We start from the raw sequence: 23,568 nt of genomic DNA, 5'->3' as shown, positions 1-23,568 counted from the left end.
GAGCCGCGTGGTGTGTCCCAGAGCCGCAGAGTATGTCTGTGCACTGAGAGCACCCTGAGTCCTCCGCAGCTAGCGCGGGAGGAGACACCCCGTTGATGCGCGGCCCCGTCTGAGCGTCCCCGGTGGCTGGCGGGCCAGTGCTACCAGAAGGGCTTTGGGGGTCTTTCGCTTTGGCATTAGGGTGGGTTTTGGGGTTTTTCGTTGGGTTTCTTTTTTTGATTTTTCGCCTTTTTTTTTTTTTTTTTTTTTTTTTTTTAAATTTTGGGGTTGGTTTGGTTCTTGTGCTCCGGGCACCATGTCAAATTCGGGCTCCCATCAAGACACTGGGAACAAGCCAGAGACGGAAAAAAATAACCAAGATGACTCTCAACCCCCTGTCAACTCCGAGAGGAGGAACAAAAGTGGAATAATAAGTGAACCTTTGAACAAAAGTCTTAAGAAGTCCCGTCCACTCTCCCACTATTCCACCTTTGGTAGCAGCAGCTCGGTAAGCGAACATTCAGAGAAAGGCAACCCCTTAGCTAATGGCAACGATGCGACTGTGGATAAAAGTCATTCTACCTCAAAGCACAAAAACATCTCTAGTATGCTGAGCAAATTAGACCGGATGTCGGAGCTCTCCTCAGAAGGACAGACCGCCCTCCAACAGTTTGCTCAGTCGACAGAAATGCTCAAAAGAGTGGTACAGGAGCATCTTCCTCTAACAAGCGAGCACGGGACTGGTATCTCTGACATGGAGGCAGTCTCAGCTGCAGAGACAATGAACGGCCCCTCTGATTTTCCTTACCTGGGGGCTTTTCCCATCAACCCAGGCCTTTTCATTATGACCCCTGCCGGCGTGTTTCTGGCAGAGAGCGCGCTCCATATGGCTGGCTTGGCAGAGTATCCCATGCAGAATGAGTTGGCATCTGCCATCAATTCGGGGAAAAAGAAACGGAAAAGATGCGGCATGTGCCCGCCCTGCCGAAGACGGATAAACTGCGAGCAGTGCAGCAGTTGTAGGAATCGCAAAACTGGCCACCAGATTTGCAAATTCCGAAAATGTGAAGAACTCAAAAAGAAGCCTTCTGCAGCACTGGAGGTAACCGGCCCCTCTCAGGCACCCTAACCCCTCCTCGGGCTGCGCTCCTGGGTTTGGATCTTGCCCTAGATAATAAAACACCTGGTACTTCTTACTTTTTTTTTTTTTTTATTTTTCCCTTTTCCATTAACAGCTCTCACCCTGAGATGTATGCTCTGCCCACCAGTCCCCACCCCCTGCTGTGTACTGGGGTTGATTGATGTGGGGAGGAGGGCTGGGGTCTCTCCCTGGGCGTGCTGGACTTTGCAAGCACAGGCAGCAGCGGGCTTTTGGTGACGGCATCACCTGTCCTCAGTGGGTCGCAGCTCCCTGAGCTGGGGAGCAACATCCAACCCCAGAGCAGGGGGATGACTTTTTGGGGCAGACCGTGGGGTAATTGGTGATGATGAAACCTGTGGCCACAGTGCAGGCAAAGCCCAGCCCCTCAGCTCACTCCACTCTGAGCAGGAGCACAACGATCCCTGGTTTTGGGAGCAAACTGCTGCAGTGTGCACTGGGCAGCATCCCCGGTGGAGTGGCTGTGCCGGGTCTCCCTGGGCCAGGATGAGTCCATAAGGCAGCAGCTGGATTTCCTGTGGCAGCAGTGCTGCAGTCCCCACTGGCAGTGCTCCTGTTTCAGCACCCAGCAGAGCCAGGCACATCCCTGCTCCTGCTGGGGACGTCCAGGTGTCCTGGTGTAGGCCAGCTGCTCAGGCTGTCACTGCCCACCATGGCCTGCTTGTGGATGTCCTTGGCTTTGGAGGAGAGCCATTGGGTTGAGGTGCCACCTTGCCAAATCCCCTGGGGAGGTGTGACATTCACGTGGGGACGACAGGCGAAGTCTGGTGACTTGGGTTGTGTGGGCCTGAAACTCATTCGGGGCCGTGGGCAGCTGCTGCTGGCGTGGCCTGGCGTGGCTGGGGGCTGGGTGCCAGCAGGGCAGGGGTGCCCCATGCACACACTGCTCTGGCAGAGCCTCCCCCTTCCTGCCCACCCAGGTGTTGTGCTGAAGCCGGGTTTGATTTTTCCGTGAGCTGACCCCACTCTCAGCCATGCTGGTGTGCTTCCTCCTTCTGGTGAGCACATCCCCTTGGAGAGACAGATAGGCTGAGAAGTCACCTGGACGTCAGCTGGATCGTGCATCCTGGCACAAGGGCTTTGCCCATCCTCTGGTGGTCCCAATGCAACCAAAGCCCGCCGCTCCCTTAGCCACATTCAACGTTTTTCAATTAGCATCAGCTCTGAATGAATACTGAAGGGGAAAAAAAATCTATTTGGGCGGTGGGGATGAGGAGAGGGGGACTGTGTCTTTCAAAAACCGCTGTATTGCTAAATTATATTCTTGTTCTAATTTGCTGAGTCAGTGATCTGGAAAAAGGGAGAAAGGGAAAAAAAAAGTTCATTTCTTCCAAAGAGTCCTAAAGCGGGTCAATAGACTCGGAGCTCACAGCAGCCAGAGGAGTCGCTCCCTTCTCCCAGCGCTGGGTCTGGGGTGATAAATAGCACCAGGAACCCATGGAACAGTCACTCCTGTGATGGGTTTCTCTATCTCATGACTGGCTGGGAAATTGAGGCCACTGAAATAGGGTTCTGCATCTGGTAGAGCTGGGCCCCACCAGAGATGAGCCCCATCCCCCTGGGCATGACCAGGTGTGTTGAAGCTCTAGAGTGATGCCACCGTGCAGGGATGGATGCCTGGGGAGGTGTGGGTCACTCCAGGGCGTCACCATCCCCTTTTCATGACAGACCATCCTCTCCCTCAGAACATCCACCTGTACCGTGTGTTGACCTTGGTAGGGTTGTACAAGATTGTGGCAGGGACAGGGACACCATCACCCTGGCTGATGTCCCAGGTCACCTGGGTCAAAGCTGGGCTGCTGAATCTAACCTGTCAACCAGCCTTGGGCCAACTGTAGGGCAACCACCAGCACCCATGCTGTGCTGGAGACCTGTGTGGAGAGGGCCAGCATGCAGAGTTCCATGGACTGCTGGGGCTGGTGGGGTGCCACCACACTGCTGTACTGGACACTGGGACAGAAGGGGCCGTTCAGTGGCCCTTCATATGGGGATGAATTGTTCACAAGGCTTTGTGAAGCATTGTCCCTGTCTGTGGGGGCAGTGCCAATGCCCCCCAGAGGAAGGACAGTGACTCTGTCCTGCCACCCCTGTGCCTCCAGAGGAACATCCTGGGAGAGCCCAGACAGGGACCGCAGCTGTGATTAAACATTGATCTAAAATCAAGCAGTAAAAAAAAAAATAGAATTAAACCTTTATGGTGGCATAAAAAACCCGGGCTAAATCCCTCAGTGGCTGTTAAGCTTTATCTGCACATCTCCAGAGCCCGAAGAACCGGTCACTGCTGGTGTCCCACTGTGCTGGGGCTGCCTGGGGCTCTGAGACCAGCCAGGTCGGGTGCTGGGAGCAGGCAGCAGCACGTCCCTGCACTGACCAGGCTCCTCTGGGCTCTGCCAGCCCCAGCAACCCTGGCTGATACTGTGGGGGCTGCTGGCCAGCCCTGCACAGGTCACCCTGGGCTTGTCTGCAGAGCTGTAGGTCACATGAAGGCCATGAATAGTTGGGATTTGACTCATCAGAGCTGTTCTCCGTTCAGAGAAGCTGTGCTGAAGAGCTCTGATGGTCCAGATAGAGCCAGTGAGGGTCAGTGTCACCCTCATGTCAGCCTCACAGACAGACTCTGGCCATGGAGGACAAGGGGTGAGCGTTTTAAACTCAAGGGGATAGATTTAGGTTGGACATGAAGTAGAAATGTTTATGATGAGGGTTTGAGGCTCTGGCACCAGCTGCCCAGAGAAGCTGTGGCTGCCCTGGCCCTGGAAGTGTCCAAGGCCAGGTTGGATGGGGCCTGGAGCAATCTGGTCTGGTGGAAGGTGTCCCTGCCCCTGGCAGGGGATGGAATGAGAGGGTCTTTAAGGTCTCCTCTAAACCATTCTGTGAATCTGTGATTGTGGGCATGAGGGGAATCTCTCCTGGGCATCCACATTAGAGCTGGTTGTCCATCTTCCTTTAATAATAAAGGAGCAGAGGTATTTATCAGACATGTCCTTCCAGATCCATGAGGAGCCCCCTCTCTCTCCCCCCTTTTCTCTCCTCTGGGATGATGGATCTGGGTAGGTGGCCCTTGCTGGAGAGTCCACCCTGCTCTGCCCTGCCTGTTCTGCATTCAGTGCCTAGAGTGGGATCCAGCGTGGTCAGGGTGGAGTGCCACAGCCCTGTGCATCGCTGGGCACAGGCACTTGTGCCTTCCCAGATGTCTGATTATGTGTTGTAGGCACCTTGGGGAAGGGGTGATGCCTGCAGCTTGTGACTGCCCCAGCTCAATTTGCTCCCTGACGTGGGCTGGGAGCAGGAGCAGGTGGGATCTGTCAGCAGCCTGGTGGGCACCACCAGCTCCTGCTCGTTCTGGCCCTCCATGCCCCTGCCCTTGCCCAAGCCCTGTGTTTGGGTTGTGCCTGTGGGAGGGGACACCCACCTGCAGGGATGGGGTGATGCTGCTCAGGTGTTTCATTGAGGCTTGGTTGGTGTCTTGATCAAAGAGAAGGAGCCAGTGGATCTCGCGGATTCCTGCATGGAATTAGGGACAAAAATGTGCTTGGTTTGACTCTTAGGGTGCTACATGAGGTGTCCCAGCCTGCACACGGGCTCAGTATTATGCCCCTGCCTGCCCCATGGCAGCCAGTCTGCTGGCCCACACCTGTCACTGCAGCCTGTGGCCTCTTTCCCATCGGTGTCCCTTGCTTGTTTGGAGATGTGGGACCTGAAGGGTCCTCTCAGGTGCTTGTGTGGTGGTCCTGTGGTGATTGTGTTTCTGGCTGGCACAGCTCAGCCTTGTTTGGGGCTGTTGGCACTGAGAGACGTTGTGGTCCTTGCATACTCCACCCACGTTCTCATGAACGTTGCACAGGCTTTCCACGTCATCCAGATGGAAAATGTCCCTGGTTCTCCTTCCAGAGGACCACAGTGCTACTGGAGCTTGGCCCCACACCATCTTTCCTGGAGGTGGCTTCTAAGCAATCTTGTGTGTTGTTGGGCCCTTTGTCGGCCGTGGGGTTGAGCCTGGTGGGACTCATCCCTCTCCCCTGTGAGGTGCTGAGGTACCTGGTAGTGCCTGGGGCTGCTCTGCTGGGGTCAAGGTTGTTCCTTGAGGCTGAGCATGTCCCATGTCCTGAGCAGCTCCTGCTCTGGTGTCCCCAGGCCCATTCAGCTCCTACTCCCTACCCCAGTTTCCATCCAAATGTGCTCCTAAACCCATCTGGTGCCCGGGCTCCTGTCCTCTAGGTGTCTGTCTGTCCGTCCATGGCAGGGACTGTGGGGTTTGGCAGTGAGGGGACTGTGCAGGGTTGTGCCAGGCCATGGTGACTGCCCACGGCCTGGCCAGAGGGGAAGCCAGGGGCTGTGCCATTGTGCCAGCTGCAGCACGGGGACATGGGGACGCGGGGACATGGGGATGTGGGAACAATGGCCAGTCTGCTGTACTGGTGCCTGGCCAGGGAGGGTCTGGCAGCAGGGGGACCCCAGTCTCCCTACTGCTGGCATCGTGGGTTGGAAATCTTGGGATGTAGAGCAGCACCAAAGGGTGCTGAGCCTGGGCTGGATCCGTCCCGAGGCTGGGGACCGGGGTGCCGGGGTGGGGGTGAGGGGTGGCTGCTCAGCCCTGGTGCTGCACACCTGTGCTGGACCCGACCTAACGCCTTGTCCCTCCTTCTTCTATCCCCCTCCCTGTCTCTCTTCCTTTCCAGAAGGTGATGCTTCCTACAGGAGCCGCGTTCAGATGGTTCCAGTAGGAACGGGAATCCCAAAGCTCTGTCATCCAAGTGCAATGTCACTGCTTGCTTGTGTTGTCTCAGGCAAGGGATTTTTGGCTGAAATGAATGGATGCACCTGTGTCTCTTTAGAACCAAAAATATTTTCTCGCAAATCTCATTCCTGTTTTTATAATTTTTTCTTTTTTTTCCTTTTTTTTCGTTCGTTTTAACATCTTCGAGTCCTAGTCAGACATTTAACTGCTTTTCAAATAAAAAACAAAAAAATAATTAAAAGAAAAAAACAATGGATCTGTAAAGTACCAAGACTTAATAGACAGAGTATGGACAATCAGTTTCTTTCTGTGTTTTGGTGTTGATGTTGTTTATGTGTGAAAGATGCAGTACTTGTGTAGGGAATGTAAATTTACAGTAACCTTTTAAAATCTAGTTACTAATAAGCACTACTGTAATTTAGCACAGTTGTTTAATTGCACCCTCATTTATACTTTTTATTTGATTCTTTCCCATCATACAATAGAGTGGATAGTTTCTAGAATGCCTCAACTTCATGTTTATAAATGAGAATATGTTTAAAGCGATGTAGTATCCCTTCTCCTCGCCATTCACCTCTGGAAGTTTAACCCACAAGAGGGTCGGTATAAAAGGTGGAAGAAAACAATTGCTACACAACTGGCGGAATTCAAAAAAAGGAAAAAAAAGAGTAAAAAAAAGGCAAAAAAAAGGTCGTTGTTAGTTTATTAATATAGAACAAGAAACGCTGCGTACAGAAAATCCTCCTAATTGCAATGGTTTACTCCTAGAAGTAATTTTTGTAAACTTACAGAAGTTAAAATCAAAATAAAACAAATATTGCAGGACCTGTGCTGAAGCAGTTATGCAAAGTGATATTTCTCTTCTGTTCACCCCCCAGTCTCTCCAGCTCTCTCTCCATCATTAAATTGAAATGCTGTTTGTAATGTTTTAGCGATCCAGGCTGTTTTTGTGAATAAAATGAATGCATGTTTTGTGTCATGATTTCCAGCTTGGTTATTTCTCTCCCACCCCTCTGTCTAGCCCTCCAGGCCCCCCAGCAGCAGTGGTGGCCCATGTGCTGCGGTCCTGCTGGCTGTGGGGACCTCGCCAGTGACAATGCGGAGCGTGGTGGGACGGTGTGATGAGCTGAGCTGGAGTCGCCCTGGCTGCTAAATCCCCGCAGTTAATCCTGGCCGTGCCTGGGCTAAGCCAGCCTTGGCTCCTCCCGGGGATATTTCCTTGACCTGCCTGGAGTTTCACCCAACAGTGCCAGCACCATTTGTTTTGGTGAAATAATATTAAAGTGCATGAAGAACCATCATGAGGCTCGTGTTGCTGGAACAAGTCTGAAATGAGCTCCCAAAGGTGAGTGGGCTCTGGGGTGGCTTTCCAGCCTGGCCTCATGTTGGTACCGGATCAGCAGGAGATGTCTGGGGTGGAGGGGATGTTGGATGCTAGCCATGGACAAGTGCTGCCAGTACTTGGGTGCTGTGTTGGGAATCATACCTGGCAGGTGGGCTGGGAACCTCCTACCGGTCCCCTGGAGGTTCTCCAGGGCCCTCCCAGCCTGACAAGCGGAAGATCCGGCTGGAGCCGGCAGTGCTGGCTCTGCCTTGCCGGGAGGAGGTAGCGAGAGCCTTTGTCCCCAGCTCCAGCCAGCGTTTGGGCCAGCATCTGCTGGCCAGATGTGCACCCGGAGGAGGGGGGTGATGGCGGTGCGTGGGCTCCGTCCCTGCCCGGCAGCGACCTGCTGGCATGGAGCAGAAAGTCCTTGGGGAAAGCTGCCCCAAATGCCCTCTCCAGCAGCATTCCCCCCACTGCTCCTGCAGCTCCTGGGTGGTTGGGAGCCCAGGCACCCCAGTCACAGCAATGCTGAACCCTGGGCTGGGTGTGGGAACCACTGCAGCACATGGTGACAGTGATGGAGCTGGGCCAGTGTGGTGAGTGACACAGCTCGAGGCCTGCAGGGACAGACAGACAGACCCTGGTCGTGCCCCAGCAGGGCTCTGGTGCATGGCTCTGCTCCGACCAGGGTGGCACTAGCAAGGGGCTGCTGGGAGCTGGTTCCCAAGCCGTGCCGCTCGCACAGCCGAAAGCACTTAGCAGGAATGTGGTGGGGGTGTTCTGGGAAAATGGAGTCTGGCTGGTTTCTTTACGACTGTGGCTAGGGGTTGGGGCTGTGTGAAGACACAGTCCTGGCACCTGGAGGGAGCCAGCCCCTGCCCCATGCTGGGAGAGTGTCCTGGGGAGCAGCACACAGAGCCCCCTCCCCGGCCCTGATCCCCTGGGGAGCTGCAAGGGGGCTGCTGCTTCATCCCACCCACAGCTGGGGCTGGGGACTGCTGGGAATGTCACCCTGATCTGGCTGTGTCACCCACCACAGGGCTGTGCTTGGGCTGTTGGCACGGAGCAATGCCTGGGGAAATGCCATCATGGCACAGCAAACCCTGCTGTGCCATGCTGGCAGGGCGCTGGCAGGGACCATGGGTGTTAGCAGGGCAGGAGAGTGACAGCAGAGATGTGGAACTGCCGGGGAGGACATGGACATTAGCAGGGGACAAAGGGAGCAGGGGCTTCCCCATGCAGGTAAACAGGTTAGGGAGAAAAGAATCAGATGTGGGATTCAAACCCCGCCTGCGAGTAGGATGGGCTGGTGGGGAGATGGGATGTGGGGTGCTGGCTGCCACCCCACTTGCAGCTCACCCCCGTGCTGGGCTCCATCCCTGCCTCCCAGGTGAGTGTGTGGGAGGGTGGCCCTGTGCTGGCCTGGAGCCTTGCCTAACGAGCAGGACCTCAGGCATCCCCCGAGGGTGAACCCATCCCCTCCATGCTCACCCTCTGTCAGGCACAGCCCTGCGCTGGGCTGTCCCCACTGCTGCTGCTGGGGAAGTGGCACCCAGGGCTGCTGTCCCCAGGGTACCTGCTGGCAGCCAGGTGACACAGGGCACCCGGGATGATGATAACGAGCTCGGCACGGCACTGAGGGACAACCCTGGGCGCTACCACAAGGGCTGGCCTCGAGTCTCTCTTAATTAACATCCTCATTAAACAGAGTTAGCAGAAGGGCAACCAAACCTGCTTGTGGCCCTAGGGCGTGCTGTCACAGAGGGCACAGCTGTGTCCCCATCCCCGCTTGGCCTTGGTGGCGTGGGAAGGTGCCAGCAAGTGATGCCAGGGGAGGCCAGACCCTGGTGCGGGGCCGATCCAGCAGTGATGTTTTCCATGTGGAATGGCCTGGCTTGGAGAGAATGGATTCCGGGGTGAGCTGCAACAGGAGCTGGAACCCTCACTGTGGTGCCAGAGACATGTCCTGTCCTGTCACAGGGGCACCTCGGCACTTTGTGGGGTGCCGGGCTCGGCTGCAGGTTGTCCCCATTCCATGTCCCCCGTGCCGGGTCTCAGCCTGGTGCTGGTGGCCGCCTCGTCCCGCCGTCCCCCGGGCTGCAATTAGCGGGCTGACCCCGGGCTGACCTGCCCCCCCGGCGTGGGGATGGGGCAGGATGCAGGAAGCGCCGGACAAAATGTGCTTCAGCTGAGCCGGATGGCGGGCTCGCCGCCGGCCAGGCGTGACCTCGCGTTGCCATTGCGGGGACACCGCGGGGACGGGACACCGAGGGGACGGAGCTGGGCAGGGGAGGCAGCAGGACCTCGGTGGTGGGGTGGGAACCTCCATGAGCACCCAATCCTTGTTGCTGGGAGGGGAGCCAGTTCACACACTCCAGTGGGAGGTTGGGATGGTGGGATCTGCTCAGCTGTCCTTGGTAGGGGCACATCACGGCTCAGGGCGCTGTGGCGACAAGCCAGCCCTGGTGCCAGGTGTTAGAGCCATCCAGCATGTCCAACATGGCTGGGCCATCACTGGGTGCTTCCCAGCATGTCCTGGGCTGAGCTGACACCAGCTTGGTTGGGGTTTTGGCAGCCCCACAGCAGCTGGATGGGACTAATGCAGGTGTGCTGGGGGTCTCCAAGCATGGGCAGCTTGGGGGATGCTCACTGTCAGACATCTGGCTTGGCTCAGGCTGGAGCCTGGGGCTGCTGGGACAGCTCAGTTGGGACCATTAATTGAAATGAGCCTCCCAATTTCTGCTCCCTGCAGCTGGCCAGGTGACCTTCCCTGTGTCACACACATCATGGCAGCTTTCCAGGCCCATTTCCAGCCTTGGCTGAAGTTCTTCCAAAAGGTTGTGGAGTATTCGAATTCAGGCTAAGGATGCCTCGTCTCTTTGCACACTCTCCACAGGGAGTGAGCTCTGTCTTGGCTTCTTCCCCACAAACGTTGCCTGCTGGGGTGTGGGACAGGGGAGGAGGGTCCCACAAGGTCTGTGGGATGCTGTGTTGTCTCTGCAGTAGAGCAAGACTGAAAAGGGCTTTTCTCAGGGGAGAGAAGCCATGGGAGATCCTTTATCCATGATAAAGGCTTGACATCTGCATCACTTCACCTCCGGGAATTCCAGGATTCCTGACCAACCACCACACACTGAGACCTCCCCACGCCTGAGCTGGAGCAGGGGGGTGTTTACCCAGCAGCATCCTTGAGGAGGACTCCGTAGGTGGAAGCTGACACCCATTCCTGCATCCCACCAGCCCACCCTGGGATGAGCTGTGTCCCCAGCAAGGCAAAGCTGTGGCTCCAGCTGGCCAAGGGCCCTGGCTGGCTGCCCTGCTGCGGCTCTGCAGGAGGCTGGGGATGTCGCTGCAGCCATCACAGGGTGCTTTCTGCACAGACACTGCCTGAGGTCCTCCTGCCCTGGGGACGAGAGCACCACCCAGCCTGGCATCCCGCCTGCAGCTCCATGGTGCTGCCACCATGTCTTGGTTTGGGGTCTCAGGTTCACCTTCCACACCCCACAGTGTGGGTGACTGCTCGGGGTGTGCTGGCTGTGCTTGTGGGAAGGAGGACACTTCTTCTATTGCCAGCTCCTTCAGCCCCAGCAGAGAACCTCAACACCCAGCAGCCCTGGGCTGCAGGTAGCAAGGACCTTTTAGCCTGGTTGAACCATGGTGTCAAAAATAGGTTAGAAACTGTTGTAAAATAGTTGATAATTGTTAAGCATGTACTGTTAGTTTGATTATTGTAAAAGGGGTTAAAAGAGTAGTAAAGTGTATCACCCCCCAAGTGAAACGAGCCAGCCTGGACAGAACTGTAGTGGCCAATCAGGCGCCTTAAACCTTCATGCAAGCGAAGGATCCAAACAGAAACCAATGCAAAGGGACAAAGAACAGGATAAAAAGGGGCATCTGACTCAGGGAAGCTGTGCCACTCCACCTGGAACATCGGGACGTGGCTGCTGAAGCAGCCCCAGCACCAGCGCTGCAGCATCCTCGACGGGAACGCTCCTGCTCGGCCCGCGGGCCCCCACGCTTCAGGCCTTTCCTTTTATTATAATAAATGCTGAAATCACTTTTAGTACCTGGAGTCTGGTCTGGTTTTGAACAATGATATTCCTCTTTTTGATCACGATCAATGCCTGATTATTCCTGAGGAGCATGTCGGTGCTGCCGATCCCTGCTGCTCTCCCGGGCAGCCCCGCTCGCTGCAAAGCCCACGCCAAGCCACGGCAGCTCCCGCCTAAGCAGGACCGGCTGCGGTGCCAAGGCCGCTTTCAACACTGCGTCAGGATGTTTTAAGGCCAGAGCAGTCAGGATTTGTGAGAAATAGGTCGGCCTGTGACAGCAGGAGGAGGCTACTCAGCGCAAGACGCGGTGTTGTCGGGCAGAGAGGCAGCGGCTGATGCGGCGCGAGCCTTCAGCCCTTGGGTGACGATGGGCGGACGGCAGCGGTTGAGCAGGGGCTTAGCAGACGTGACAGGTGCCACCAGCCCGAGCTGGGGGTTTGCAGCCTGCAGCCGGCCTCGCTTTTGGCCAGCCATTGGTGCTGACAGCCCTGGTGAAGCACGGGTCTGGGCAATTGTGTCTCCCCCCACCAAAATGCTGGGAGTGGGTGTAAGGCTGGTGGAGGTGTCCAGATGGGCAGTGGGGACATGGGACCAGGCTGCCCTGTCCTTGTCCCCTCAGCAGTCCTGCAGCTTCCCCTGCACCTCTGACCGAGGGCTGGAGGATGAGATGCCTGTGGGGAAGGAAGGATACCTTGCCCTCTCCTGCCTTGCCTCTGAGCCCCCTGGGCTGGCTTCTCCTGCAGCTGTCTTCTCCTGCAGGCCCTTCCCATGAGCCCAAGCAAGCCTGGGGCAGGCCTGTCAGGGATGGAAGAGCTGCTGGTCTGTGTCTTCTTGGCAAACCCATGAGCCAACAGGTGATTAGGGCAGGTTCTACTAAACGCAGGATGGGTGCAGGAACAGGGCAAGCATGGATGAGACCTCCCAAATCATTAAAATGCTCCATCTGGTCCTACCTGCTTTCTGGCTTTGCCTGTTCTCCTACTTCTGGTTGAGGAGGAGAGGTGACCAGGGTGTTCCATGAGGCCACCTCCTGCCACAAGGATTCCCTGTGGACTGGGAAACAGCAGGACAACCTTCCCCTCTCATCCCTGCATTTGCCAGATCAGAGCAACATCTTCCCTTGGCAGAGCCCTGGGCAACCCTGGGTTTCTTCATCTCCTCGCCCACCCTTGCCACTGAAGTGTCACTCTCTTATCTTGGGTTGCTTGACAGTGGGCAGGGGCTGATGCCAGCACCCACCTGCTTTCCATCCTGGCAGGCTGGGACTGCAGCAGAGTCAGCCAAGCCCACTCCTGGGAGCCAAGGGCCTCCGTCAGTGCATCCTGCTTGACCTTTACAGTCATTAATTCCTGCATTTTACCTCACGTGCTGCCCCGTGCTTTCTGAAGCTCCACCTGCTGTGGGCAGCGATGCCTCAAGCAGCGGTACAGTCGTGACTGCCCACCTCCAGCAGAGTTCATTTTCCAGCTCTGGGATTGCACCAGGCAGGACACTGATGCCCATGAAGATCTTGCAGGTCCTGCACCTCTATCTGGCAGAGCTGGACCCTGGCAGTGAGCAGGAGTACTTGGCACAGCTCAGCACCTCCCAGCTGTGCCCTGTCCCCTCTGGGTGCTCAGGTGCTGGTGGCATCACTACCACTGGCATCCCCCCACCTTGCCATCATGGGCACAGGTCTCCTACTGCCAGGTGACCTGAGCACCAGCCAGCTCGGAGATGCTGCCCCAGCAAGGCTCTGACTCCCTGAGCAAGAGACACCCTTCTTCTCGCTCCAGGACTTTTTTGGTGCTTTTCACCTGAAGCAGGTGGGGCAAAACCGGCCTGAGGCAGATCCTGCTTGTGTGCTCCCTACTGCCTGCAGTGAGGGATGGGGTGCAAGCCCTGGAATCACAGTGAGGGACAGGGTGCAGGCCCTGGGATTACACTGAGGGACGGGGTGCAGGCCCTGGGCTCACACTGAGGGTCGGGGTGCAGGCCCTGGAATCACAGTGAGGGACGGGGTGCAGGCCCTGGGCTCACACTGAGGGTCGGGGTGCAGGCCCTGGGCTCACAGTGAGGGACAGGGTGCAGGCCCTGGGCTCACAGTGAGGGACGGGGTGCAGGCCCTGGGCTCACACTGAGGGTCGGGGTGCAGGCCCTGGAATCACAGTGAGGGACGGGGTGCAGGCCCCAGGCTCGCAGTGAGGGACGGGGTGCAGGCCCTGGGCTCAGACTGAGGGACGGGGTGCAGGCCCTGGGCTCACAGTGAGGGACGGGGTGCAGGCCCTGGGCTCACAGTGAGGGACAGGGTGCAGGCCCTGGAATCACAGTGAGGGACAGGGTGCAGGCCCTGGGCTCACACTGAGGGACGGGGTGCAGGCCCTGGAATCACAGTGAGGGACGGGGTGCAGGCCCTGGCCTCACACTGAGGGTCGGGGTGCAGGCCCTGGGCTCACAGTGAGGGACAGGGTGCAGGCCTGGGCTCACACTGAGGGATGGGGTGCAGGCCCTGGAATCACAGTGAGGGACAGGGTGCAGGCCCTGGGCTCACACTGAGGGACGGGGTGCAGGCCCTGGGCTCACAGTGAGGGACGGGGTGCAGCCCTTGGCTCACACTGAGGGATGGGGTGCAGGCCCTGGAATCACAGTGAGGGACGGGGTGCAGCCCTTGGCTCACACTGAGGGTCAGGGTGCAGGCCTGGAATCACAGTGAGGGATGGGGTGCAGGCCCCGGGCTCACAGTGAGGGACAGGGTGCAGGCCCTGGGCTCACAGTGAGGGTCGGGGTGCAGGCCCCGGGCTCACAGTGAGGGACAGGGTGCAGGCCTGGGCTCACACTGAGGGATGGGGTGTAGGCCCTGGGCTCGCAGTGAGGGACGGGGTGCAGGCCCTGGGCTCGCAGTGAGGGATGGGGTGCAGGCCCTGGGCTCACACTGAGGGATGGGGTGCAGGCCCTGGAATCACAGTGAGGGACGGGGTGCAGGCCCTGGGCTCGCAGTGAGGGATGGGGTGCAGGCCCTGGGCTCACACTGAGGGTCGGGGTGCAGGCCCTGGGCTCACAGTGAGGGACGGGGTGCAGGCCCTGGGCTCGCACTGAGCCCCAGCTCCTGCCTCTCTGGAGGCTTGGGAGGGCTCCCACCAGCAGCATGATTCGCTGCCTTGCCGTGAGTCCTGACATTTCTCCATTGAGACAGCCTCAGGGGGAGGTATAAATTGGCTTTGCTGCAAGCGTGTGTGTGTGATGGGGGCTCCCTGCCCCCCAGCTCCAGCCCATGGAGTGCCTGAGCTGGCTGGTGGCCCTGTCACCTCTGCTGGGGAAGGGTTTGGCTGTGGTGCCTTTCAGGAGAAGCAGAATCATGGCAGAGGGCGAGGTTGCAGGGCAGCTGAGGAGGCAGAGCCACTCCTGGGAGCTTGGGGCCGATCCGGGGGAAGGGGCCAGGGCAGGGCAAGACATGAGGGGATGGGGAGTGCACAGGGAAAGAGAGAATACTCTTCCTTTAGGCAGAGGAACGAAAGAAAAGGGCAGGAGAAGAGGCAGGAAATGGGGGTGGGAAAGGGACACAGCGGAGTTGGGAATCCTTGGAGAAAACACAATCTGTTGGGTGGGGGCATGGTAGACGTCTAGGTGCTCCCACATCCAGTCCCCCCATGAGATGGGCCACCAGGGACCCACATTTAAACCCCAAATAGCAACATGGGCAGCGAGTCAGAGCTGGGCCTCCAGAGTGAGCAGTGCCAAGGGCTGCAGGATGCCCACAGGCACCCCAGTGATGGTGCTGGCCTGCTCCCACCCTGAGGACACTCTGCATCCCAGGGCACTCCCCTAGCACGGTGCAGAGCTGCCACCTCTGCCCCCACAGCTTCATTTTCTTCGTCTCCAGACAAAGTGACCGCTTATCCGCTTGGGTTTCACGCTGTGTGCTCAGCCCCGCGCTCACCCCGCGGCTGGACACGGGCAGGAAGAGGAATGCGACCAGGCAGGTTTGTGCAAACACAGGCACTGCGTGGTCCCCCTCGGTCTTTAGTCTGGTAAGCAAAATCAGCATCTAATCCAGATCAAACAGGACTTTAGCTCCTGTCAAAGGACTGATCCCCTATTCTACCCTGGCTGTGGTATTTAAAGGGACATAGCGAGGTTAAGTATAGCTGGAAACAAAGGGTTTGTGAAAATCATCATAATAAAAATAACAACCACAAAAGCTGGGAAAGATTAGTGGGAAGAGAGACTATAATGAAATATAACTGCCAAAGAAAACTGTGGTTAATGGAGACATCTCCCCAGAGCATTTGAAACCCCAGGTAGTGGAGGAAGAAAGAGATAAGTGAAACCACTCAGAAACCAGCAGCAAAACAAACCAGGCTGTTCCTGGATCAGAGCAAGATCTCTCTCCTCTCCTCTCCTCTCCTCTCCTCTCCTCTCCTCTCCTCTCCTCTCCTCTCCTCTCCTCTCCTCTCCTCTCCTCTCCTCTCCTCTCCTCTCCTCTCCTCTCCTCTCCTCTCCTCTCCTCTCCTCTCCTCTCCTCTCCTCTCCTCTCCTCTCCTCTCCTCTCCTCGCCGGGGACACAGCCCCCCGGAGCACCAGGCTGCCTCCCCAGGCTGGCCCAGCCTCAGCCCCAGATAGGATTTAGCCACCCGACTTCTCTGACCTTAATAACCAGCACTGACTTACCCGGGAGTCTGGTGCCTAAATCCCGCCTGAGTCTGGAAGTGTGGGAGTCAGTGTCACAAGTAATTTATTCCATGCATCTCTCAGCCTCCTAAACTTGGGGAAGCCAGTTCTTAACACAGATCCTGGTGCTGCCACAGCCCTGGTTGAGCAGATCTGCTGCAGCCTTTCTTTCTCCTCTTCCCTCCTTCCCTCCCAGCTGCTGCCTTGCCCAGGCTGGAGAGGAAAGCCCTGCTCAGCCCAGGAACAGTCAAAGCTTTTGCTGCCCACAGGACCTTGGAGCATCCTTCAAGCCATGGACAAGCCATCTCCAAAGGGGGGCAAGATGCCCCCACACCATGACTGGAATAGGCACAGTCCCTACAAGCAAGGCATGGCTCACACATGGGTGCTGCATCCTGGGGAGCTCAGTCTCGCTCTCTGGATGTTGTCAGTCCAACGTGGCCCTCCTGCCTCATCCCAAATCTCTGCTCTGGTGTGTTGAGGGTGGAAAAACAGGACTGGGTTTCAACTGGGCTCTGTGGGGCTGGAGCTGGCTGAGTGTGGAAGGTTCTGCCCATGGAAAGGGAGGGCCAGGCAGTCCTGCTCCACTGGATATAGTGTGTCCTGAGGTTTCTGGCCCTTTTCAGAGCCAAAGGTCTGGAGGCTGGTGGGGCTCCACTGACCACAGCCCTCAGGCAGGGCTGTCCAGCCCTGGCACCCCCCTCACTGCCTGGGGGTGCAGCCCCCTGTGCTCAGAGCTGGATTTCTCACATCCACATCCCTTCCTCTGCTCTCCATCATGGCCAAACCCAGTGGCCTGGACCTTTCCCAGGCATGACCACATGTGGGCTACTCCCTCTCCTTTAGCATCTGCTCAGACACTGCCACAACCCCTGCTGTGCCCTGGGGATGCCAAGGACTGTGGGCTGTGGAGGCAGGAGAGCTCCGTAGGCAAGCAAAGGGGTGTGGGCAGGCTGGGACAGGAGGGCTGGGGCTGGAGGGAGGGTTTTTCAGCTGGGCTGACCTTGTCCCTGCTGCCTGCAGCTCAGGATGGCTGGGGAGTTCAAGCTGGGTTACAGCCACTGCCACAGCCTGAACATCACATTCATATTCTAGTCACAGGTTTTGGGCATCTTTGCTTTTCTTGGCAGTGTCAGAGCTCCAGGACAGCAGGGAAAAGAGGGAAATGGACCTCACTTGCCATGGCTCTGCTGCTGCAGCTGTCTCAGAGGAGTGTGCTGGTTGTCCTGAGTCATGTCTGTGCCAAGCAGAGCTGAGCTGACACCCAGCACAACCTGGGCTGCTGCATTTGCTGCCTGGGAGCCTTTTTGTTCCTCCCACAATCAGGTCACAGCCTGTCCCATCTGGGTGAGGCAATGCTGTGGGCACAGGAAGGGTGGACCTGCCTTTGCTGCCCAGCACAGACAGTTGTCAGCCCAGCAGCAGCTGCAGGAAGCTGGGGACCTGCCCTGGGGCTTTCCTTCTGCAGCCCTCCTGAAGGGCAGGCACAGGGCTGGCACAGTGCCCAGTGCCCAGGTGCTCCTGGGCAGGTGCCACCCAAGGTGTGTGGGGCAGTTTGGGAACATGGCACAGAAAGCACAGCCATGGCGGGACACGAGCACTCTTGAGTCTGTCAGCTCCTTCTTCAGGGTCCTGTGGATTTCCTTGGCCCCAGAGACATTGCTTGCTTTCACTGGGTGTCCTCTGCGTCCTCCTCCAGCTGCCTCTGGAGCTCTGCTGGGAAATGAAACCCTTCTGATGGTGTAAGCTCCTGGAGGGAGCTGTTCTGTCTGCAGCAGCCGTAGCATCATCAGCTCTCTTTGCCCCCAGGTGGGATCCAGGAGGCTGTACCAGCATGGGTGAGGTGTGAGGCAGGTGAGTTCACACCAGAGTTTGAGCTGTCCTGCAGGTGCAGCTTTCAAACCGGGCAGAGAGAGATTAGGGAAAAAAAAAAAAGAAAAAAAGAAAACACAAATAATCCACCTCCATCTTGCAAAATCCTTGAGTCACATCAGCAGGGCTGAGAGCATCTCATCCCTACAGACCCTGGTTGTGTCCTTTCCCTGAACACCAGCTGCTGGGCACAGTGATGCTCCACCCTCTCCATCCTCCTGGCTGCCCTCTGCTCCCTGGAATATCCCAGTTTTCCAAAGGCTGAGCAAATTCTGTGGCATTTCCAGGCTTCAAGCTACTCTGCAAACAGCCATTCCCAGAGGCTGGTAATTCCCCCAAACGCATGTGCAGCTCCTTGGGAAATGGAGCAAGGCCCAGCACAGCCATCTCATTCCTGATTCCAGGCAAGGCTGTGGGAAAGCTTCGTGGTCCTGCTTGGTGGGCAAAGCTCTCTTCTCAGAAATGAGTTTTTGCTTAAATTTTGGAGAGAAAAATGTAGTCTGAGTCAGCCACAAAGCATGGAAAATTTCAAGCAGGGACTTGATGTGTGGCAAAAACTATCCTTGGGCTGGGAGCATGAGTGGGGTTGTATTGTTTGGGCTGTTAAATCAAAAACCCAAGGGAAAGAAATAACTTTGGGTCAACCCAAAATGAACTGCTCTAGATGCTCTCTCTGAAACAAAAAAGTGTTGCTTTGAACAGCAGGAGGCTCTTGGTTTTATCCACCACTGCTCTGATATAAATATACTGATATAAATGACTTTACTAGATGGCAAGTGAAAAGTCACAAAGTTCCTCTAATACCAGAGAAATCAAAAATAAACACTGCTCTTCCCAAGGTAACAGACGTTCCTTGTCCTTTCAGATGGAGCCCAAATTCCCAAATCACGGAATCATGGAATATCCTGACCTGGAAGGAACCCATGGCAGTCATTGTGTCCAACTCCTGGCCCTGCACCGAATATCCCAACAATCCCAACGTTTGTCTGAGAGCATTGACCAAGCACATCTTGAACTCTGTCAGCCTTGTGGCCATGACCACTTCCTTGAGAAACCTGTTCAGTGCCTGAACACCCTCTGGGACAAGAACCTTTTCCAAATATCCAACCTAAGTGTCCCCTGACACAGCTCCAGCCATTACCCCAGGTCCTACTGCTCGTCACCAGAGAGAAATAATTAGAGCTCCTCTGAAATCAGAGATTTTGGTGATGAGCTGTTAGTGTTAGCAATTCCAGCCTGCTTGGGAAGTTGTGGATGGATCCATGTTGGGATCTGCCCTTCCTACATCAACACCCAGAGGATGCAGAGTGCTGAGCAGCCTTTATGGTGCGTGCTGCTACTGTCCTGCTGGGCCGTGCAGGGTGTGATGGCTGGTGTGCTGGCATGGCCATGGTCCTCTGACCAGGCTGGTGGCTCTCTCTCCTGGTTTTGCCCACAGACCCAGCTCTGGAGCGGGAAGTGGAGGATGGGATGGATGGGATGTGCAGCGCTGGCTGTGGCTCTGGCTGGGGCAGGGAAGGACACAAGGCCCTCACTTGGAGGATGTCAAGATATTCAGTTCATGATTTTCCTGCTTGTGCTACCTGGAATGCGTCTCTCCTCCATGACAAAGGCTGCTGCAGAGATGCCTCATGCCTCTACACGCCCTGTGCTTCTGCTCCTTGCCGAGGCAACCTGCAAGAGGGCAAGGAACTGGAGCAAGTCCCCCCGTCAGGAGGCCACTAACACCCCCCTCCTCCTGGAGCAGGCTTTCCAGCCCAAATTCTGCACCTGCTTTGAGAGGCTGTGGTTCTGGGCTCCCATGGCGCTCTCACCCAGGCAGGATCTGGCTCACTGGGGAGAAAATTCTGCCCTCCACCTCCCTGTCCTCCTGGCTCAGCCTCACAGCTTGCCAGTGGGGTTTGGCTAGGGAGACTCATTAGTCCTTTTCGATGCCTCTTCTCACCTTTCCTTCGGCAGGACTGAAGCACCAGAGGCTCTCGGGGTGTCCTCCAGGTTGGGACGGCCTCTCACCCCATCCCCTGCTCAGGGGAGCTGCTGCAGCTGCCCTGCTTTGTGCTCTGCTTCCTCGGCACCGGTTACGCAAGAGGCTTTGGAAGCAAGACAAAATTACAGCGGGAAGAAAATCATCGCCCGGCTCTGGTGGGAAAAGATATTATCCTGCGTTGCCAGCGAGACTGGCCGTCGGCAGGTAGGGCCCGGAGGAGCGCTGCGTGGCAGGATGATCGCTGATAAGATGCCGGGTCCTGCTCCGATGGCCTCGGGAGAGGGAAGCGCTGCGCTGTGAAGCTATGGAAACGGCCAGGCTGGGTGCGGAGCGGTAATTGGGCCGCTCGCATCACCGCAGGTACGCGGCTCTTTGTGTGCACCGCGCCGGAAAGAGCGCGGCTGCGGGAACGGCCGTGGATAAAAAGTTGCTCCATTGGAAGCGCCGGCTCTGGCGGCAGCTGCCCCCGGCCGTGCCCCCCTCCCCGGCCCCCCGCTCTGCCTTTGAGTCACCTCGGCGGCGTGACGGCTGCATCCGCCCCGCGCGAAGGTCACGCTTAAAAGCATTGGACATGGCTGGGCGCGGAGGTGGGAGAGGCGCTGCGCGAGTCGCATCGCGTTTGAAGGAGTTGCGGCCAGGGCAAACCTCCCCAACGTGCCCTTCGAGGAAGGGGGCTCCCGCCGCCTTTCATTATTTGCCAAGAAACGTAAGCCCAGAGGTCCGTGAAATTGTCAGGATGTGTGAAATCAGGCACCGCCGGGCAGCTCTCCTGCGCGACCATTTTAAATATTTAACACGTTGATTATACAACATTTGTATCGAAACGCTGGTGTGGGCCCAGACCCGGGGTTTGGGGAGGGGCTGGGGGGGGATTTGGGATTTGGCCACCCTGCCCTGGGCTCCTGGCAGCCGCCGCAGCGCCGGCGGGAGGGGGCGGCGGGGGGGCAGCGGGAGGCTGTGCGGGAGGCACTCAGGCGGCGAGGCGCTCCTGCTCGGGAGCCTCCGAGTGACAAACGCGCTCAGGAGCAGGAATTCATTCCTGTAAATATGTTTGCATTATTTATTTTAAGCATTTTTATAAATCATAATAGGAGAGACATCTGCTGTTAAAACTGCAAACTGCATTCATGCCTAGGGCAAGGCGGGAAGAGGCTTTTCCCCGGGAAAGCTTGGGAAAGTTTGGGGAGCACCGCAGATTTTGGGGGTGGGGACAGGGGGAAAAATGTGCGGGGCATTTTCTTGGTGGGAGTTAAATATACCCGTTCCTTCCCGGGGGTTTTATTTAAGTCCTTCCTGCCTCCTCCTCCCCTCTGGCTTTTGACACCTTTTTTATATGGGCTTTATCATGAGGATGGCATCTCCCTCTCGCCTTCCTGATGGCCAGAGAAGCTGGGAGTAAAGCACCCCACTCCTCTGCAGAGACAGGCGGGCACATGCTGGTGTCGGTGGGTCTTGTTTCCCTGGAGTGCGGCGGAGAGGTCCGGAGGGGAATCCAGCACCTCTCAGTGATGGCACAGAACAAAAAATAAAAAAAATCGCTCTCCCCAGCCAGGTGGCATCTGCAGGTCCCTGGAGCCGAGAGCTTCTGGAGACGGCCGTGGCTGGTTCTGGGTGAGGGGAGGATGCTCCGGGTGACTCTGACTCACCGCTCCGCAAGATTAATTGCCGGGCGTTGCAGGAGGTTTATCACTGCCACCCGCGCTCGCCGCGGCTGCGGCTCCTTCTGCCCGGGGAGCCGGGGCGAGGAGGGGCTGCTGGCACCGGGCTGGGCCGCTGGAGCCGCCGTGTCCCTGCGAGGGGAGGCGATGCTGGATACCCGCCCTCCGCACGGCCCGGGATCAGCCCCAAGCTCGGCTCAGATGCCCCAGGGCGCAGGGGGTGCCCTGTCTGTTTCCTGAACGAGTCGCATCGTCCTGTGCCTCAGTTCCCTGCCCCTCAGGGCAGCTCTGTTTGAGCTGGGCTCTCGCTGCCATGCTTGGCTCCTGTTTTGGAGCTGCTCTGCCTTGTGGAGAGGCCCCACCATGGGAAACTGGGGGCAAATCCAGGGCCCATCCAGACTTCCCCTCCATCCTGATGTCCTCAGCACTGACAAGCTCAGCAACTGTGATGAACAAAATCTTTTGCATAATCAATAATTAACGTCTGGGGCTTCCAAGCAGCTAATTAATCTCTTGGTGAATCGTGGAAAAAAATGTTTAGGGGAAATGTAGGTGTTTTCAAGCCAGGTGAGCAGAGGTTCACGCTCAGCCCAGGCTCTTCTGTTAACCCACATCCATCCCTGGAGAGCTTCTAGCTCCAAGTGATGCTGTTCATTGCCAGAGTGTGGACAATATTGATCATAAATATTTGCCTAATGAGATCATATCTGCTTTCCAGCATATGCAGTGAGTGACCTCGAAAGGCCTGGTGTCCTTTGGGTGAGCTCCCAACGAGCTTAATTGTCTATCTGGGTCTTGCAGCTCTGGAGGTGACCTGCACTGGGCTGTGTGGAGGGGTCAGGTCGGTCCCAGCAATGCTGGGAGTACTGGAGGCAGGGAACAGACATTGCTGGGCCACATCAGAGCCTCCCAGCCCAGTGCTCCCACCCAAAAGCTGGGAAATACAGCACATAAACAATTCAGGTTCCAATTCAGGTTCCTTGCCTTAGGCAAAGATTTGAGAGGATTACTCTGATCACTGGTCACAGATTCAGGGAATATCACAGGCTGCATCCACCCCATTCCCCAGTACATTCTGACTTGGGAAACCTCTGCTAGGTTCTCTAGAAGCTTCAGCAGCAGTTGTTCTCAGGCATGGCAGTCCTGGGAAAATGCTTTGACCCAATTTCAGGCAACCTGAAGGGTTGAAAAGTCTTCAAAGCAGCGATTTCTCTCTATGACTTTCAGGGAGCTGTGTGGTCCTCCCCTGCTGGAGACCTGTGAGCTCTGGTAGATCAGTCCCAAGTCAGATCTGCAGCCACAACTCCTTGCTGGTGGCTAGGGACAGAGCTCTGCACCTTCCCATCAGGTCCCTGACAAATGTGCCTGGGCACTGGTCAGGTCCAGGCTTGCTGCAGTCCATTTCTGTGCAAGCAGGCCACGAATTCGTTCTCCCCAGCTCTGGCTCTTCAGCTCATCCCAGAATAGCCAAGGCAGTGACTCGTGGCTCATTTTGAACGATTGCCAAGCAGCTGCAGCTGTCCTTGACTTTATCTCTGCTCCAGTGTGGCTTTGCCCAGCTCCACAAGTTCACACTAGGAGACTCCACTCCCCCTTCCCAGAATAGAAGACATCCAGGGCCCAGTGTCAGCAAGTTTAGCAGCTGTGGGAAGTGTTATCCTTTGAGCAATCAGTAATTAGCCTGGCTGAAAGGCCAGAGTCCTTGTGGCTAATGAGTAGCTCGAGATGAGACCTACAATCCCCTGACCCTCTTTGAGTCTCCTAAAGGCTTCCAAAGGCTTCCTGGATTGCTCTCACCTTTATGCCAGCTCCCAGTGGCCTTCTGTCATGGGAGCTGGTCCTCTCCAGCAGACCCAAAACTCGTGGTCACTCTTGGCTGGTCACCTCTGGCTGTGTCCTGTTCCTCCCCACTCCCCCTGCCCTCCACACTGCTCTTAACCACCTGTTTCCATCACACCTTCTACATCCCTGCTCACCTCCAGTCTCCAGCCTACCTGTCCACAGCTGCCACGTCTGGAACTGCTGTCTCTGTGACCAGGGCTGGCCTTGGTCAGTGCTGGTTGAGGAGACATTGCAGGGACACTGCTGGGGGCAGGGGGAAGATGGTTGATGATGGCTGATGGTGGTGATACCAGATCTGCTCCTGATGGAT

General features: G+C 56.8%; 1 protein-coding gene across 3 annotated transcripts in view; it reads left to right on the top strand.

Moving 5' to 3' along the window:
* Positions 1-6,858, top strand: part of CXXC5 (CXXC finger protein 5) — a 36,107-nt gene extending 29,249 nt beyond the window's left edge. For all 3 annotated transcript variants that reach the window (XM_038150256.1, XM_038150259.1, XM_038150257.1), the window contains exons 2-3: positions 2-1,081; positions 5,818-6,858. In XM_038150256.1, coding sequence (XP_038006184.1) covers positions 296-1,081; positions 5,818-5,862 — 831 coding nt within the window. In that variant the 5' untranslated portion in view covers positions 2-295 and the 3' untranslated portion in view covers positions 5,863-6,858. The remainder of the gene's footprint in view (position 1; positions 1,082-5,817) is intronic.
* Positions 6,859-23,568: the final 16,710 nt, after the last annotated feature.

This window comes from Motacilla alba, chromosome 13 (genome assembly GCF_015832195.1).
Source record: "Motacilla alba alba isolate MOTALB_02 chromosome 13, Motacilla_alba_V1.0_pri, whole genome shotgun sequence".
In the NCBI taxonomy this organism is placed as follows: Eukaryota; Metazoa; Chordata; class Aves; order Passeriformes; family Motacillidae; genus Motacilla; species Motacilla alba.
This window is presented reverse-complemented; position numbering and strand designations above follow the sequence as displayed.